Source organism: Melanotaenia boesemani, chromosome 22 (assembly GCF_017639745.1).
Source record: "Melanotaenia boesemani isolate fMelBoe1 chromosome 22, fMelBoe1.pri, whole genome shotgun sequence".
NCBI classification, from domain to species: domain Eukaryota; kingdom Metazoa; phylum Chordata; class Actinopteri; order Atheriniformes; family Melanotaeniidae; genus Melanotaenia; species Melanotaenia boesemani.
In genome coordinates this window covers 14,336,435-14,355,421 of record NC_055703.1, presented here as the reverse complement: position 1 = coordinate 14,355,421, position 18,987 = coordinate 14,336,435, and the positions used below count along the sequence as shown (strand labels likewise).

At 38.2% G+C, this 18,987-nt stretch overlaps 1 protein-coding gene across 1 annotated transcript in view; it reads right to left on the bottom strand.

Moving 5' to 3' along the window:
• LOC121634281 (steroid hormone receptor ERR2-like) overlaps window positions 1-18,697 on the bottom strand; it is a 38,121-nt gene extending 19,424 nt beyond the window's left edge. Inside the window, exons 1-3 of the mRNA XM_041976824.1 lie at window positions 18,193-18,697; window positions 9,010-9,425; window positions 3,769-3,885 (exon numbers count right to left, since the gene is read on the bottom strand). Coding sequence (XP_041832758.1) covers window positions 3,769-3,885; window positions 9,010-9,425; window positions 18,193-18,242 — 583 coding nt within the window. The 5' untranslated portion in view covers window positions 18,243-18,697. The remainder of the gene's footprint in view (window positions 1-3,768; window positions 3,886-9,009; window positions 9,426-18,192) is intronic.
• Between the last annotated feature and the right edge of the window lie 290 nt (window positions 18,698-18,987).

Genomic DNA, 18,987 nt, shown 5'->3' with positions numbered 1-18,987 from the left:
GGGGGTTCTTTGCTACTGTTTTAGTGTGACATGCTTATTTTAAATATGCTAATGTGTTAACATGATGATGTAATGCTTATTCATGGACCTACATAGATAGCATTAAAACCACAAACACTAAAATCTCATTTCCATCTTTGGCAAAAGTGAAAGAAATAGATTTAAAACACAAATTAAAGAAAAAAAACACACATTCAGTCCAGAAAATTGTTGCATCACTTAACACCATACAGTAATGCTAAGAGGCATTAGCGCTGCTATTAGCCACAGGAATTGGCTCCTGGCAGTGGCTACTGACACCATACCTTCCGCAAGTTGTAATTACTTGAGAGTTTTTCCATTGGACCTGTGACCTTTTATCCGCCTCAGCTGGAAATTTAAGGGGTCAGTGACCGAGGCCGGTTGGCTCAAACAGCCGCTTGCCACCACCACTCACCCAGCTCATCCAGGTGCTTTGCTGTGACACAGCAACAACACAATCAGGGGTGCCTCTCTTTTACAGTAACCTAAAGAGAGCCAAACTCCTCTAAAAGTTCATACGCATTAGAGGGATACATTAAATTTCACAATATGTATTTCCTGAAGCAATTAGCTTCCTTTTCTTCTAGGTAAAAATTATGCTGGCAAACATCACAATACTTGATTTTTCTGGACTACCATTGGGCTCAAAACACACCTGAAGCCAGCAAATGCTGCTAAAGAATTGACATCAGCTGATCAGTAGCAGGTGGTGCCAAAGAGGAGGGGGTTTTTCCAGCCTGCTAATGGTGCTGAAACACCCCGGCAGCTGGCTCTTTATGATTCAGGATAGCATGCTTGGCATGAGGTGGAGAAATATTTGATACTTTTAGAACAACTGATCACATCAAGCCCTCAGCATCTTCAGCAAGACATTTCTTAAACTGCTGCTGCTTTACTGTCACAGCTGCGGCTCAGGCATGGCTGTGGGATGGTATGTGTCAGGGAAATTTGTACCATACAAGAAAACATTTATATAAATATAAACTTCTGTTTATATTTATAGGTTGACACCTGGAAAAAAGAAATACAAAATGAGGTTTTTAAGGCAAATATAGTCCCTTCAAATGCTACAATGATTCTTGCTCATACAGGATCACATTGAGCTGCTTACATATATTATTTTTACTGCATTAGACTGCAATGTTTTTGTTTCCCTTCTGTGTCCATTTTAATTGTTTTATTAGCTTGTTAAATAATATAATTGTATATAGGAGTAGCCTATGAGTTTATCAAGCTTCAAACTTAGTATTTAATTATTGCCTTGTTGGTATTTCTTGAGCCAAAAGTGACCAGAAATAGAACATTAGTTAAAATTAAATGAATTTGTGGCCTAGTACCTATTAAACTTTGGAACTATTTTCTGAATAGCTATCAACACTGTAAACTGAATGGGCAAGGTTTTCTTTTCTTCATGGCATCGCGTGTTTCTTTATATGACCAGCAGGTGGCTAAGATTTAGCTAACTATTAGACTTCTGTTTTCTCAAAAAAACATGTTAAGCTGGTTTCTGTATGTTTATATTTATTACAAGGTTAATTTGGAAATTTAATAATGTAGCACACATCTTAAATGATCCTAATCCCTTTGCTTGTGTGACAAGTGTGCAAAATTTCCCCAATATTTGATCTTACTTACAACAAAGTGTGGAGACTTAAGTTTTTTTTGTTTTGTTTTTGTTGTTCTTTACCTCAAACTTGAACCTCAGTCATCTTTGCAGCTGCTTTTAGCTAATGTTTTTATTTAATCTAGTTAGTATGGTAGAAATATTAGTCAAACTCATGTTTTCCTTTGGCTCAAATACTTTTTTATACATTTGAACTATAAACTGAACTTTTTGAAAGTTTTCAGGCAGTGCAGCTGTCTGAACACTTTCTGTATATTGGCTTATACAGGAATGGTCCACTCTGGCTCTCGACGGCCAACACACCCGATGCAAATGAATGGTTCATAGTGCAGGATTTGAATCAGGTATGTTGGATGAAGTAAACATCTAAAACCTGCAGGACAGCGGCCCCTGAGGACCGGACTTGCCCATTCCTGGTCTAATACATGACACCTTCATAGTCTACTGTGTGAATAATCCTCTTCCATAACCAGCCTTTGACTACTTATGCTATAGCGATCCTCCTCGACCCGACTTATTCCATGATCAGATCTCCCCCAAATCTGTAAGCAGCCACCTCACTATGCTGAGTGATATATCATGGTAACTGTGACACACTGATTGACCACAGCAGTTTGGCTCTGCACAGTCAGACCGCATTTTTCCTCTTAACATGTGCTAATAGTTACAGCTTTTGAGCTATTTGGGTTGAGATGAAGACAGCAAGAAGGAGGGCTTGTGAAAATGATGTTGCAACGCTGGCCCAATGGATGATCTCAGAATATAATGAACAAACACGATGTCATTAAAATGGTACTGAAGGAAGTTAACCAAGAGCCTGACACAAATATAATCTTGTGATCCCATTACAGCTTGCAGTAAACTGTTACTGGCCTCAAACATGAGAAATATTTGGTGCTTGCAGAACATAACTGAACTGTGACATCATGGTTTTATCTTAGGACCTTTATAACTGTAGTAGACCCTGTAAATAAATTCTTCAAACATTTTTTTAGTGTTAGCAAACTTTGTGTATGATATACTTGGTATGAATGGCAATAAGCTAAATAGTTTTTGACCAGGTTTAATAATAAGTGCAAACAAGTAAAAGTAGAAAAAAGCATAAATAAAATATAATAAGCTTTACTTTTTAAAATGATTTTTATTTCATGACCTAGAACCTAAAAGTTAAATGCTGTGTTTAACTGTATTTGTGCATTGGTTCTTATAGTAAAATAATAATAAAAAAACCCCTTCCCATTAAAAAAAGGAAAGAAAAAGAAAATCTATCGGCTAGATTTTCCCCCTGTACTCCCAAAGGTCTCGCACCAGAGGAAAAACAACACGTGCAGGAAGTGAGGCAGCATGTTCGGAAAGCATTTAGTAGATCAATACACCAGGCAGGAGAGGGGAAGCGAGACAGACTCCGACAGAGTGGGAGAAGGAGAGAGACACCCAAAGCCCGGGGGAGAGGGAAGTCTTGGGGGAACGGCCTGTGCGCTTTTCAAGAGTACTGTTACACATTTCAGTCAGTGTTGGTAAGAACATCCAACTCAGCAGCTTTTTCCAACCTGTCAGAGGTAAATGCACAGAAGCTCAGCGGTGTGAGGAGATGTAAGCAAAGCTTGTGGGTGATGTCACTGGTGTCTCCCTGAGGCCACGTATGGCTTTAATATCTAATCATAACCTTGCTGTTGTTTTTATTGTTTATTCTATTTATAAATAAAAATAACTAGTTGTTTAATTTTTTTTAGCTTATCAGCGCTTCATAGGTATGTTTGCTGCCATGTAAGGGAGCGTATTATTTTAGGATATAATAAAACTTCTTATACAAGATCTAATTGAAAATCATCCTAATTTTCAACACATTTATCTGGAAAATCTAAGGTGTCCAAGCTATTCAAAATCTGTGGTTTAAAATGAAGATTATTTGCATAATGAGCTGTAGCCCAAGTCAAAAGAAGTGTTTAAGTATCACATAAGTTTTGAAAATATTTCAATATCTATAGAAGTCCTGCCTGGAAGGTTTTCTTCACTCCATTACTGATTGTCTAAGCTCTGGCTTTGACATGAATAAATAAGGAGAATAAAACTAACCAAATCAAACAAAATTGGATTCTGAAGGGAAATAATAGTGCACTCACCTTCTTTCAACATGCCAACTTTAAGACATTTCATGAAGCGGCAGGCCTGGCAGGACTTCCGTCTTCTCTTTGTGATCTCACATTCGTTTGTAGCCGGACAGCTGTACTCGATATTCCCTGTGGAAGATTAGAAACATCAGTTCATTATTCTGTGAACCTGAAAGATATGCATCAGCAATTTGGAATAATTTGTTTTGAAATGACTGTATAGAAAAGGAGATCAAATCAGAAGTGATTAACAAGAGGCACAGAAAGACAATAAAAGCTGCAAACACACATGTGGGCGCACACAGACAGACACACACTTGTCCCAAGGTGACCCTGTGTGACACCCCTGAAGGAGAAGAGTGTTTAGTGGCATTTTGATGGGACATGTAAAAAGCACCTCCCCGCCCTGGAGTCCCACTACCATTTTGATCCATAGATAAATTAGCTTCATTGATGCAGAGCTCCTCTCCCTGATGCTCCGCGACCCTTTTCAGCCCATCCTTCTCCACCCAAAGGATGACGGAAAAAATCCGCCCTCCACTCTGCATAATATTATCCAGCAAAGACCAGCAGCTGCTGCTAGACTGGACAATCTAAAGCTCTCATATCATGTAGCAAAGCTCGATGTATTATTCAAGTCTGTCTTGAAGGTTGTTGGCGCACTATGGAAATATTTCCTATGCAATTTAATCACTCGGATCCAAAAACAGACAAAAGTGCAGACATATTAAATATACTGCCTGTCTTTCTCACCAGATTCCGGTCAACTTTTATTTATTTATTTGTTTTTTTCCATTTTCTGCATCATTATGCACTCACTTCAAAAGCTGACATGACCCCAAGAATCCCATGACAAATCCTCTCTCCAAAGCATCCATTTCCCCTGATTGAATGTTTAAACAAGGTCTCGTAAACCCAGAGATGTATTAATGGTACCTAAAAACAGCAAACCAGGTGTTGTCTGTTGCAGATTAGCCAGATCCCCACCTCCCAACTCCCCAGCACACACATGCAACCCCCCATTGGTCAAGGAGAAGGTGCCAACATTTGTCAGGATCCTTGGCATGAGTAGTGCCAGCGAGGTCACAGGCACAGTTAGGGGCCCGGGGAACCATGCCAGGATCTTGGCAGAGACAGCGGCTGGATTCTAGGTAGGCAAAAACTGAGAGGCATTAGCACAGGGAAAATAAAGTGTGTTGCAGCACTCGTGTGTGGAGGTGCACGTTGCAGCTGTGTACTATGGACTAATTGTATGCAGCTTGTACTAAATACTGCTTTTTATTTTAGTATACAGAACTCTAACTTTGTCAATGTTTAATAAATGCGCATATTCTAATAAAAATGTTTGGTATGTATATCAGTGACAGAAGTTAATTTGATCATCTGATTAACTGACCTGATTATCAGGCATATCGTGATAACTGAGTCTGACCAACTGTTTAAGTCAATTATGAATAAAAACAGAATGTGGCAAATGTACTTTAACTGCTGTGGAGCATTATTTTTAACATAGCAATAAAACTGAGCTGAAGAAGTTGTGTAAGGATTTGTAAGTGCACCAAAGAATAGATCTATTCAAGCAAACAAAGACAATGCAAAAAAGAGTGTAGAAAGAAATGTTAATTTAAGTCCAACAGATTTTCATAATGCAAAATTTAAAATAGAAAATCAGATTTATGATTCAGGCTTTAGCCTGAACCTGACACTGCAAGAGATGATTACACTATTACACAACACTGTCAAACACACACTGTCAAAAATTAATTTTCCAAAGTACATGTAGTAATTGTATATTGTAGGCAAAAATAATTTTGGACCCCACGACTAGTGTACTTTAAGTACAAACAGGAAATTATTTCATATCTGTCAATTCCATAAAGAAACCAAATGTTTTTTTTGATGTAATTGTTTTGAAATTTTTCCTCTAGCTGTTAACAACACTGTGTCTGAATCCTGCATGTGAAATTAAGCTGCTGCATACAATCAAACACATCCACAACAAAAAAAAGAAAACAAAGCTTCTGGCTTAAATGTGTCTGAACACATTGTTTTTGTTGTTTTTTATGCTACTTGTTTAAAAAAATAAAATGCATTAATTATTGTACAGATTTGTTTGAGGACATTGCCCTTACATGGATCAAAATGTTTATTTTTGTGAGCTCACATAGTGTTTATGTGTAGTGTGTGTCGGTGGCTACTCTGCGGGTTCTTTATAGACTTAAATTGCCTACCTCTAAAAGCTCACTGTCGGCATACCTTCTTAGTTAATCAGGTCTGGTGTCCACCTTTATTTCTCAAAGGACATTTCAACCACTCTAATATCCTTCCTTAACCTCTCTTATTTTCCCTCTAAATTTTGATATATTATTATGCCATGCTATTATCCACGCACTCATCTCCACTCAAGCTGGACCTCTCCTTGTCCTCCTCCTTTACCGAAGCCGGGACCCCCCTTACTGATTACCATTCCATTAAAGTGGCTTCTCCTTTCTGTGAATGACCACGTCCCTTGTCCCTCTGCCTTTATTTAGAGGACTCCTCACCGCACCGCTTTCTCTCTGTACCCTTCCTCTGTTAATGCCCTGAACACACATGTCTGAGCTTATAATTGGCCCCCATCTTCTTCCACATGGGTGTGGGCTGCAGGGGCCTGGGGGCAAAGAACAAATCTACACCTCCCAAGCTCCTTTCTTGACTTTCTCCCAATGAAATGCCTGGCTCTTAATTACAGTCACCCAACACTGATTGTTATTGACTGAAACTCCCGTGGCTCAGGACAAATGACGGACAGATTAAGCTCATTACAGGCCTGTCCTCCACAAAGGAGAGCACGAAGTAGAAGAAGAAGAAGAATGAGGAGGTGAAGGATCCAGACAAGACAACACAAAGTCACAAATCAGTTATTTATGGTCTTTAGCGTGTTGCTGGTCAGACTAAGACCTGGCCTCCCATTTAACTATAAATGATTGAGTATAAACTGCCAACCTGAATATAGATTGAAGACGTAACGTTTAGCTAGATTCTCTGTGCTTTCAAATGTCTCAAACAGGATGTGAGAGATGCAGCAGAAAACCTTTAATATGAAATTCATTCCATATTTAATTACTACTTTTGCTTACAAAACTTTTTAAAAACGTACCAGAAATGTGAATGAGAAATGTGCAGGAGCTCAAAAATTAAGTGAGGTTACTAATAACAATACTGTCACACATGAAAGCTTGGCTGGACCTTTTGGAGTTCTGTACAATGCCCAGTGTATTATTATTAAATTAGCAGAGTAATAACACTTGGGTAATCCCAGATACGGATGAGATATAAATATTTTTTGTGTGAAATACTATAGGCTCCTTAGTGAGCATCAATATTTGAAAAGTGAATGTCGTGGAAAAAAAAATTCTAAATTCAATTACCATTTTATATGTATGCTCCTCAACAGCAGAATAATAAAAAAAAAAATCCATAAAGAGACAAGAAAGCTTGGTGAAGAGCTTCACTCTGGTGTTTAAATGAAGTAGCTATTTTCATTAAATCCATCACATTTCATTTGGTCGCTACTAATGATATCATGGCTTTTGATGATTAACAATAAATTTAAAAAAGAGAATAATAAATAAGACACTTTTTCAAAATTACTTGTGACACTTAAATGCAGTTTGCTTCTGTAAATCAAGACAAAAATTGGGCAAATAAACGTCAACAAGCTGCATCTCATTTAATGGCACACTTTCTCTGCCTCTGTGATTTTTCTAGAATAGATCCTACATATGGCAGAGTCAGTGCCAGATGTACAATTCACATGCAAAGACATTAAAAATCAAAACTCCAAGCAAATTTACAGCCCTGGCTTAATGCCTACTGTAGACACTCATAATCACTACACTATAATAGTGACCAGAGGGTTGGATGGTAGCACTGACAAACATGTGGCATACATGACAATGAACTCCTCATCAATGAGATTTTCTTGCAGTCAAAACTATCAATTTAAAGCTAATAAAACACATATAAAATCATGCTGGAAAAGAAGTACATATTCTTTTTAATGATGGCTGCTGAGCCAGTCAGTGATATGGGAAAAGTACCTTGTTTTCTCTTGTGACTAAATTTCGAAATTACTTCCATTTTATCTGCATATTTATACTTTATAATTATTTAATAATTCTATAATAATATTTACATTTTAGGTTTATACTACATTGCATTATGCTTAGTAGATTCTTTATCTGAAGTGAATCACAACTGAGGGACATACTGACTGTTAAGTCAAACTATGGTTTGGCCTTACAAGTGGACCCTGTCCTTTTCCCAATATAAATGCATGGGAGGAGAATTGAGTTATTGACCAAGTATGTCCACCCCTGCGATGCTAGGTGGCAATATATCCCTCTTCAGTTAGTTAGTGTTTGTTTTTTCCCCCAAAACAACTGACAAACAGTGAAGCTGGTGGAAAATTTATGCCATTTTGAACGGTGACTTGAACAGCTTTATAGCTCTATATATTTCATAAGCGTTGGACGGAAATACGATTTACACAATCCCCTGTGGATATTCTTTGTTGTTACCAGCTTCTAATTCTGTTATTCCCAGCTCAAACTCAAGACAGGAACTGTGAACACACTTCCTAAGACTTCCTAAGCCAGTCTGAGTGGAGGTGAGCATATACACGCAGGGACATTTAAGAGCCTTGAAATTGTATGATTTCTGCTAAGAAAAAATATTTACATGCATTTCAGAAGATCAGTTTGGTCTGAAGTAATCATTAGTTTTTTTGTTTTTTACTGGTGTCATATGAACATGCGGAGTGTGGGTCACCGGATCTTGTCTGAGGATACTTAAACACAGGAACTGAGAAAGTCAGGGATCACACCACCCACTTCCTGATTGAAAGACAATCACTTTACCTCCTGAACTACAGCCACCCCTTTTATCTGTTAATCCGTTGATAGGGGCATGATCCCTGGGTTGGGAATCCCTTAGCTGAGCAACCTTCTGTAATGTAGTTGAAATTAGCTCCAGCTCAATCATTTACAAAAGAGAAGTCCTGCTAAAAAATATAAGTGGAGCAGTTTCTGGTTGCCTACTTTTGATACATTTAGGATAATTTGTTGATAATACTTATGTACTTCAGTATTTGACTTTTTTATTATTGCTGTATTGATTCTTTTGCATAAAAATATCCCACCTCCTGTGAAACTAGTAAAATTTCAATCAGCTTAGTCAAGCCTGCAAAAATTCAGAGAATGTGAGAAATACCTTGTATTGTCCTTTTAAAAAAGGCTTTGCAGGCCTCACAGGAGGCCACCCCGTAGTGGTACCCTGAGGCGATATCGCCACACACCAGGCACAGCCTCTTGGGAATGGCGTTGAGCATGTACTCGCACTTGATTGGCGAGTCATCTGCCATGCTGCCGGAGCACTCTTCATAGCGACGCAAGCAGGCACTGCCGCCCCCAAGCACTCCTGGGTTGAACATTGGTGGGGATTCTAGGGCATGTGACCGTCCACTGTTGCCGTTAATGTAGCCGCCGCTGGCGTCAGAGTTGCCACTGGGGCTGTGGTGACTGCCGGTATCTACAAGCGAGGATGAAGGACTGGAAGGTTCGGTTTTGACATAGGAACCGCAGCTGGAGGATAGGTGTCGGTCATCAGAGGGCATTCTGGTTAGCAACCTGGAAAAACAAACACATACCAAAGATGCATTTAATTCAGAATTAAAAGCAAGTGATACTAAACATATAGTGGCAGCTGTTCAAATAGATGTGTCTGATCTTGTTTTTAATTCTCAGCAACTTGGATGAAACACTGCATGAATCTGAAAGAAATAGTTCTTTTCATGTAGCTAGTTTTGATTAATGCAGCATTGGTTCTTTTATAAAATAAAGAAACTAAGAATGAGTCTTTAAATGATAAGAAAAGCTTATAAACATTCATATAGTAATTAAGCATTTTTACTTTTCTCGAGAGCTGATAGTGGAAGTAAATGGGCTTCAGTAAACTGCAGTGCCAATGAAATTATCGTCATTGATGTGCTGCTTTCAACCATCATCGCTCTGTCACCCTGTGAGAAATTCATCAGCTGGTTCATCTGAGTTTGATAGATTACATTACAGACACAACCATTAATGCGCTGGAATGCCAAGTGATATACTGCAGGAGCTTATTTCTCTCAGGCAAAATGGTAACTAATGACCATGTCAACAGATGCTCCATACATCTTGCAAACAATGCCGACAATTGGTCGGCTGCCAGAAGTAAATGAATGAATGAATGAAACTTCAGAAGGCTGTTAATGGATGGAGAGAGGTGTTACACTCAGCATATGGAAGTTCATGGGTAATACATGACCCGATCAATAGTCCCGGTTATTTTGCCAGTCGATGGTGCCGCGTTACAGTTGGCTGAGGAAGAGGTACTGACCTGGGAAGGCAGAGTTCATGAAAAATGGTGCACTTCTGTACAAACACACACACACACACACACACACACACACACACACACACACACACACACACACACACACACACACACACACACACACACACACACACAAACAAAGTTCTAGCTTAGAAAAGAAACTTTTTTGGGACATTGCTTACTGATGAGTAACTTTTAAAATCACTTATGCATTTTGCTTATGGTAGCTCTGTGTGTGCTGGGTAACCTACAACAACTACCACCAGACTGAATTTGTCTTTGAGGCACTAAAGCCTCTATGTTGCTGTACTTGCGGAACATTCAATAATATTCTCTTAAACGAAGCATGAAATGAGGCCTGTGTCTGAGTTAGAACTGCTGGCTCTGTCTGTCACAGTTGGTGTTGATCTTACACAACATCAGCCCTATGTGTTGAAGATACTGGATGAGAGTGGTGCAGAAAAATGTTGAGAATGTCTAAAAGTAACAGCGGGCTAATACTGGTTAGATTTGTCCGAATGTTTTTTTTATTTGCCACCCCTTTTTGCCTTCTGAGTTTTAGGAGCTGCCCCTTTTGAAGTTTGGTGCCATGGTCAGGAATGTATCTTCCCTTCTTTTGCCTCTTTGCATTCATAAAAATCCAGTAATACATGAGGCCTCTCTTTCAACTGTGAACTGGTAGTGAGTGGAAGGAGGGAGGAGGAGATAGCCTCTACCCCTGAGCCCAGATAAGATCTATTGATCCTTTGCCTTCTTCCTGTTGAAGAAGAGGCATGGAAAAAAAAAACCCCTTCCTCTTACGGGTCCCAGACATTCCTTATGCATTTTTAATCAGTCAAGACTGTTAACATACTGAGAGATGGAGAGATACAACATTATGTTAGTGTCTTTAGTGTTAGTGTGGTTTATAAAAGATTCACAAGACTCAAGTTAAATCTTGTTACAAATCAGCATGTGCCTGTGTTCAGTTAGAAAGTATATTTTCTCCCGTCTGAGGGAAGCAGAGAGTGGCGGGGTAACAGTTAATACATCACTGCAGCCAGATATGGGGGATTCCCTATGGAATAGTACATTGTGGCATATGTAAAAAGTAGTTCATTCCACACTTAGCACACAGCAACGCTGGGGAGATGTTTTTTGTTAGGTTTAATGGAAATTTCTAATGGGTCCTTTCAAATCTGTCCAAATGAAATAATGGCATGAACCACCAATTCGCGCAGACAGAAATAGCATCATAGTTTTATAATTTGGTTTCCCCCCCTTATTATAAAGAGACACAGCATTCTCTAAGCACGGCCTGACTCTCCTCAAACTGTCCCACTCGCTTGGCAAGACCCACACACACTCCAACACATTGCATCTAATATCTAATGGTTTAGTGTTTGCTCCGCTGCACAGAAAAATAGTACAAACGTAGCAGACAAGCAAGACTCATCAGACAGACGTGAAGGTCACCTGCCTTCTCTGGTCTGCTGCTGTGAGACTGTCCCACAGTGGACACCTCAGAGAAGCAGAACAGGTTTTAGTTTGTCCACTACACTGCAGCAACGACCTGTCCAGAGCGTTTAATATGACAGGACCTGGCACATGCGCACATCAGTAACAACTGATTTCTTTGTGTTTTTAAAGCCAAAGTGTGACAGGCGGGAAAATGCCCCAACAGAGCGGCTTAAAATCTCAAACATTTGGATGTGCATGTGTGTATTTTGGCTCTACTCCTCATGCTGGCAGAGCTGCAGATCCCCAGTTTCCCAGCATAAATCCTGTATCCACATCTTCTTTATGAGATACGTCTTCCAGTTTTCAAATTTCAAAACAAGAAATTTATAAAATGCATTGCACACTTTAAAAATAATCTCCACTTTACTAAGCATTTTCCACCTAAAGGGAAATATCATTGTTAAGCTTGGGGTTAAGCTTGTAGCGAACAACACAACGTAAATCACGGTGCTGAACACACAGTTGAACATGGAAGCAGAGAAGGACAGAAGCAAGGAGCCATGCATGAAATTAGTTCATTAATCTTTCTATGATAGGCTGTCCTTGTTTGGGGCAAACTCTATCAGCTTTAAGCTGAGTGCCCCTTCCTGCCTGACACATAGATTACACTGTTAGTCCGTGGCCGCGGTGTCTGGGAAATGAATGGTCATGCAAAAGGGAAAATGGGGTGGCGTGTGTCGTCCAAATGTTAAGTAGGAACAACAACATGGGGGTGACAAAGTGTTGGAGGAAGTGAAGGTCATCAACAAACGTATTTGATCTTAAATACAAATGCAAATGAGTCACAAGCAGCAGCAAGTGTATGTTTTTCTTTGCAAAACAGATTTATTTATAAAATATTTCATAAATCACAGAAATCGGCCGTGATATTTAACTTCTGGAAGCTGTAATCTTTGATCTTCTCCTTTAACTTTTGCAACTTCACTATAATGTACCTAAACTTAAATATTAGCCTACATTTAAAGTTGTTTTTACTTGTTAAAACAGACGTGTTAAAACGGAGCTTTAAATAAAATCTGTAACACATGGAGCAAAGAAAAAACAGAAAAAAATGTATTTGCTGTTTTCAACTTTGCAACCGTGGACTTTGAATTGCTCTTTTGTTTATATAATGTCTTTGCTACTTATTATTCATTTCAGCCTGCATTTTTCAGTTATGAGAGATTTGGTTTTCCATATATTTTATTGAAGGTTACGCATTCTTCGTTTTTCCTTTTAGAAAAATTTGCATTTGTATTCAAAGTCAGATCTTTTAAAGATTTATTTTATGTTGTTTAATTGATTCCACTAGTTGTTGTTTTAATAGTCAAAAATTAATTAATAAAGTCAATTCATTATTAGATTAAGTTAGGGGAAAGAAAAAACATTACTTTGAAGAGGGGAATTTTCTCTCCACTATTAAAACAGTTTAGTGATCACAGATTCATTGATTAGGTTAATGAAGTTAAAGTTCAGATGTTAAGGTTATATTAAAGGAACTATAACAAATTTCAGGGATGTTCAATTCTGAGTGTAAGAGAGTGTAAGCTGTGAGGCACAGTCCAGTCCAGCCATTTGTGCTTGATAGTAGAATACTTTTCTAAGTTCCAGCAGTGTGTCTAAAATGTATAGATATACTTTGCTTTTAATGCTCTGTCTAGCTGACACACACACAACACATACACGCACCTCATACACAGAACTACCAACATATGGCCTCTTCAATGTCACTGCCACGAGGAAAGATTGCATAGATTTCCCACATGGATGATGTCTCCTTACCTGGAGTATCAACCCCCATCTACATATACATCCACCACCTCTAGGAAATTGCTCTCTCTGCAAAGTCAAACACACCCCTAACTGCCTTTTAAAAAGAGACAGAAGAAGGAGGTTACAGGGGAGAAAGAATAAACGAGCAGAGACTTAAGCCGTCATTGGGAATCAGAGGAGGACTCATGAGGGACAGTTACGATATTGATTTCATAAATAAACAGAGATGGCCATCGATCCTAATGTTATTTTGCATTTCAATTACTGCCCAGAAACATAACCTTCAAACGTCTGCTTCTCCACAGTAATAACATCCACTGATAATCACAAGCCAGTCTTGTTCGGCACAAATTGGCTTTTCTCTCACCCTCACATCCCCTCCCCCACCTCTTTCCTCTCTACCTTTTTTTTCTTTTTCGTCAAATGTGTAAATGACACAACTTTGCATTTGCCTAATGATATTAGTGCATGGGCTGAATTTCAAGTGAGACTCAAGCTGATACAGTAAGCGCTCTGGTCAATTGACACAATGCAAATTAGCGTGGTGAAGAGGAATTAAGTTCACAATGTGAGACCTTGCGCAGCTACAATGAGGCCCATTAAATTAAACATGCTGCCTGACCCACACTCCATGATTAGACGTACCGCTTCTTCTGGGGGTGTGTTAATTTCATTTGATCAATAAAACAAACTCCTTCTCAGAAGTCTCTGCTGCTTATACACCAAGCTCAGAGCCACATTGGTGTGTTGGCTGAACGGCCACAGCAAAGGAAAAAAAAGAAAGGCATCCATCTACATCCTCATGAATTCAGAGTCCTTGACAGGTTTCCTAAAGGATACATCTATATCAAGGGGGGTCATGACATGTAATGAAGTTATTTTGCCTCTCATGCCGTCACACTGAACCAATAGAGCTTGGCTGTGTCCTCATATGGAGCAGCCATTAATAAACATGACAGTCATGAGAAAATACAGCAGCTGGTTTTATGGTTTAGTTTTTTTTTTTTTTTTTCTTTTTCTTTTTTGTATTTGGAAATTTTTCCCTAACTTCGGGAAAGGTTGATTATAATGCCAACACAATGCAACATTTTTCCACCACCAGCTTCCTTCATTCATCAAGGGTCACTTTTGGATTCTTCTGAATTTTACTGACCAGACTGGTTTACTTTAAGAAACAAACCTGGACTGGATCACATCTGCTGCGCAAAGAAAAGTTTTGATAATTTTTCATATATTTTGCCATGAAACCGAACTCCGGCAGTGTTCCGTTTCATGCAGAGGTGGCAGGAAACTTTACTTATTCTTTAAAAATAATTAAGCAAACTGTAAGACAGTGGCTTTCTCTATTTACAACAAAAACAACACAAATTTAATGTATGGAAATATATCTGTATTGTTTTTAGAACAGGCAACCTTTAAATGTTAGTAATATAATATAACTATATATATATATATAACTCTGAATATTGTCTGTAGCAGACAACGTTTGAGATTACCTTCAATATGACATAAAAACTTTTTACCCCCTTGTAGCTTGCAGTATAAATATAATGATCTTTTGGTTTGGTTTTAATAAAGTCAGTTTCAGATGGTGAATACTTCGAGTTCTTCGATGTTTGCAGTGTCTGATTTCTTTCTCCATTATCTCACAGCAACTAGCAACCGCAGTCTGCGACAATTTCATTTTTAAATTTTTCCTATAAGGCTTATTTAAAAGTGTTGTATCTGTGTGCAGCTAAAAACAAAAAATCAAATAAACAGCAAAAACGTGGAGTTTAACTCTGACTTATGGAAATTTTTCTACATTGTAAGCATGGTGCTTCATGATCATGTGTGAAACTTTTGTAATGAATTCAGATGAAGGAGGTAAGATAAGAAGACGTGTTTTTTCTGAACAGACACAGTCAGGTGTTTCCACGTATGGCACTGCTAAAATTAGATCCCAGGTCAGTGTACAATTCTTTGTTCTAATCTGCGTGTGTGGGCACATATGTGTGGCTGTGATTGTGTGTGTGTGTGCATACGTTTGACCGCTTATGCATTCCTGCTTGTTTGCTTGTGAAGGGCACCTACGAGAACAGCAGGTGGAACGGGAAAAACATGGATGTGATTTATTAGAGCAAAGTGATGCATCGGTTCAAACCATCTATGTTAATCACGATAGAGCTTTAAAAATGTACTTGCTAAACATGCGATTGAGAATTTTCAGTAGAGGGTGTAAAATTCTGCAATGTGTTTTTTTAAAATAGGCGCTTACAAAAACAAACAAACAAAAAATAAATAAACAAACAGAAATGTACAAACTATGTAAAAGCAGACAGAAAAGGGGGACTATATCCCTTCCCAAATTTTAACTCATTTATGATGAGAATGTGATAGAGATAATTTCTTAATAATAAATGAACAATTTTAATGACCTCTAATTAAGTTTTTATTTTTTACTCTGTAGTTACACCTGCAAATTACATTTATTTTGAGAAAAAAAAGAAAATCAAATTTATTACAGTAGGCATAAAAAAACAATACAATATTTTAAATGAGGGCCTTTGATTAAGATTAAATCAGGTAATGTAATTAAGGCTATTCCACCGGTAGAGGAACATTGTTATGTTCCCAGAAAGGACTGTAGGTGTGACAGCTAGACTGTCATCACACCCTTCACATTGAGCAGGCAAGTCATCCTGTCAAATCTTCTCAAGGGGTTAGTAGCTTTCCACAAAGCCAAACCTTTTAAAGTACAACTTTTTATGTTACTAATAGAACTGATTTGAAGTCATTGAGTTTGCAAGCAGGAGTGATAACAGCACATTTACTTACAGGTGGCAAAAAGTGGACACAACAATTAAAAAGACAAAGTTTAAGACAGAGAAGGATGTTTAAGCTTCTCTACAAAAACGCAGTATTAAAAAAAACAAATAGAAAGAGAGATGCATGTTGTTTTGGTAATTTTAGTGTAAGTGTGTTATAAAAAGTGTAGCCATATCATATAGCTATAAAACCATTTGGGAGCTTCAAAGCCTTTTATATTTGCCTGTGTACATAGTCAGTCTTCCTAAATACTGACAAGCACATGCAAGATCTGTATACGTGTAGGTGCGCACAACTGTCTACTGAACCACTAAAGAATTCATACTTATGCATGCATACATGTATACAGATACAGAGGCAAACACAGTCCCAGGAAGTGGCACACACACCCACCCACCCACACACACACACACACACACACACACACACAGAGTGAGTGTTGACCCAGGGTGACAGCAAGTGAACAGCATCAGATTTGCTGTTTTTTTGGTTGTCACTTAAATTGTGCTTATAATGATTTAAAAACGTGACTGTATTTGTAATTTAAACAGATGTTAGATTTTAAACAGATAGTTGTGGATGCAAAGAAAAACTTTTTCTTTATCAGGTTCATGACCAAACTAATACCGAGTGTCAAAAATGAAAAGAATGCACAAGAAATTGATATTTAACCAAGATCAGTTTACTGTGGGACAATAAAACAGCTGATTCAATTAGCAGTCGTGTTCAAGATTATATGTTTTAAAACAGTTTACATTCCTTCACTGAGTAATTTCCTGCACTTGATATAATTGTATTGATTGAATTAAATGTATGTACACTTTTTAAATGTGTGTCCAGACCACTTGACTTTACTATTATATTGTTAATTTTGTTTTGTTTAATTAAAAGTGTGTAAAAATTATTTTAATTTTGTCTTTTTAAACCCAAAACGAGGGCACTAAAAAGAGCATAAAATCATCAGCTACTTTAAGAGAAAGTGAAGTACAGGAGAATACTTTATCGTTTCCTATGGATGTGTTTTTTCTTTCCTACTTGTGAAAGTTGTTTCTGCTTTAGCTTATTTGAAATGACAGCTCTAATGCAGGTATGCTACAATTTGAGGTACTTCTGATCACACTTAACACTTTTTTTTTTTAGCCTTGCGAAGGCTTATGCATTAATAATTACTGGCTTGTAAACAGTGATCAGCAGGTTAAAACTTTCCAATCCCATTTACAACTTAACATTAAGAGGATCCCACTGAAGGGTTTCCCCAAACACTCATATTTGGCTAAAAGAAGAAGGTCTGCCCAGGAGTACGGGGAATTGTGCATCAGTGAATGCTGTTGCCAATTTTGAGATTTTCTTTAATTTTAATGTTAAACTGCTTAATCTGTACACATCTGAAATTAAAGCACATACCAGTGCTTAAAACAATCTCCGTTATATAGATTATACATTCCTCTCTATCAGTTATCTTTGATTGGTATAATTTAATCCTAACCTAAAAAAACTTAAGAAAAATCATTAAGAAAAATAAAGCTTTATCTAAAACATATATAGACAGTTGTCTGCCCTCTTAAAATCATGCTTAGGTCTTGCTCTTAAGAGCAAATGTTTTCACATAAAGTGTGCTGCTGTAAAGTTTACTAATTCTAGGACAAAAACTAGGACTATAAAATAGGATTCAACATTTCTACTGAGTTTAAACTCTGGATCCTGATGCAGAGCTGGACAGCTACGGGGCAACCGTCCACCCTGACTCCCCGCAGGCTTTGCTTCTGCTGCTTCGCTGTCCCACACAGAACAACATAAAGGGCTCCTCATGTTAATTTCTAATTACTAATTTCAAGCATGAGTTTGTTTTTTTTATTTTTTCTTTCTCTCTCTTTTTTAAAATGAATTATTCTATCATCTAAGAAAAGAAGTACATAAACAAAACTATAAATAAAACAAAGACAAAAGAAAAGAAGCACCTACTGGTTGTGGTAGCACAGAGGGTCAGGGATGCACAGTTCGGAAACATCCATCAGTCCACGTTAATCATTCCAGGTGTTGCAAAAGAAGAAGAAAAAAGAAATAACAGAAGACTAACAGCTGGAAAAAAGCTGCAGGAGTTCAGTTCCCAAGTCTCCACATGTCTTCATGAAATGATGGTCAGCTGTCCCTGAATGCCGTCTTTCCTTCCTCCTCAGTTTAACACACACAAAATAGATGACAACAACAACAACAACAACAAAAATAAATAAATAAATAAAGAAAAAACCATCCACCTCGACCCAACAAACTCCTGTCTGCACAGGTGCTGCACGTTCAGGCTCAGGAGCACAGATGATAAGAGCAAGAGTGTCGGCACAGAAAGGAAAGAGTGGGAAAAGAGGCAGAGAAATGAGAGAAGAAGCAAAACTAAAGAAAGAAGATGACGGGACGGCAGGGAAGATAGAGAGAGACAATAAAGTGGTAAGAGCCAGATGGATAGAGAGCAGCAGCGATGAGAGCGCACTCTGGCTGAGTAAGTCAGTGAGGGGACTGAGTCTCCATTGAAGACAGGGGGACTCTTTAAGAGAAGGGGGGGAGGGGTTTGGTGAATATGGAGGAGCTGATATTGGTGGGTTTCAAGAAGGCTGTCTTGGTAGTGACCAATGGGGGAGAAAGATTACTGAGCGGCGATGGGCTAATGAGCAACCAGTCGGTGTCCATTCACAAGGGAGAACTGCATAACAGAGACACAGGCAGACCACCTTTAATTTAGAATAGATAGATAGACAGACAGAT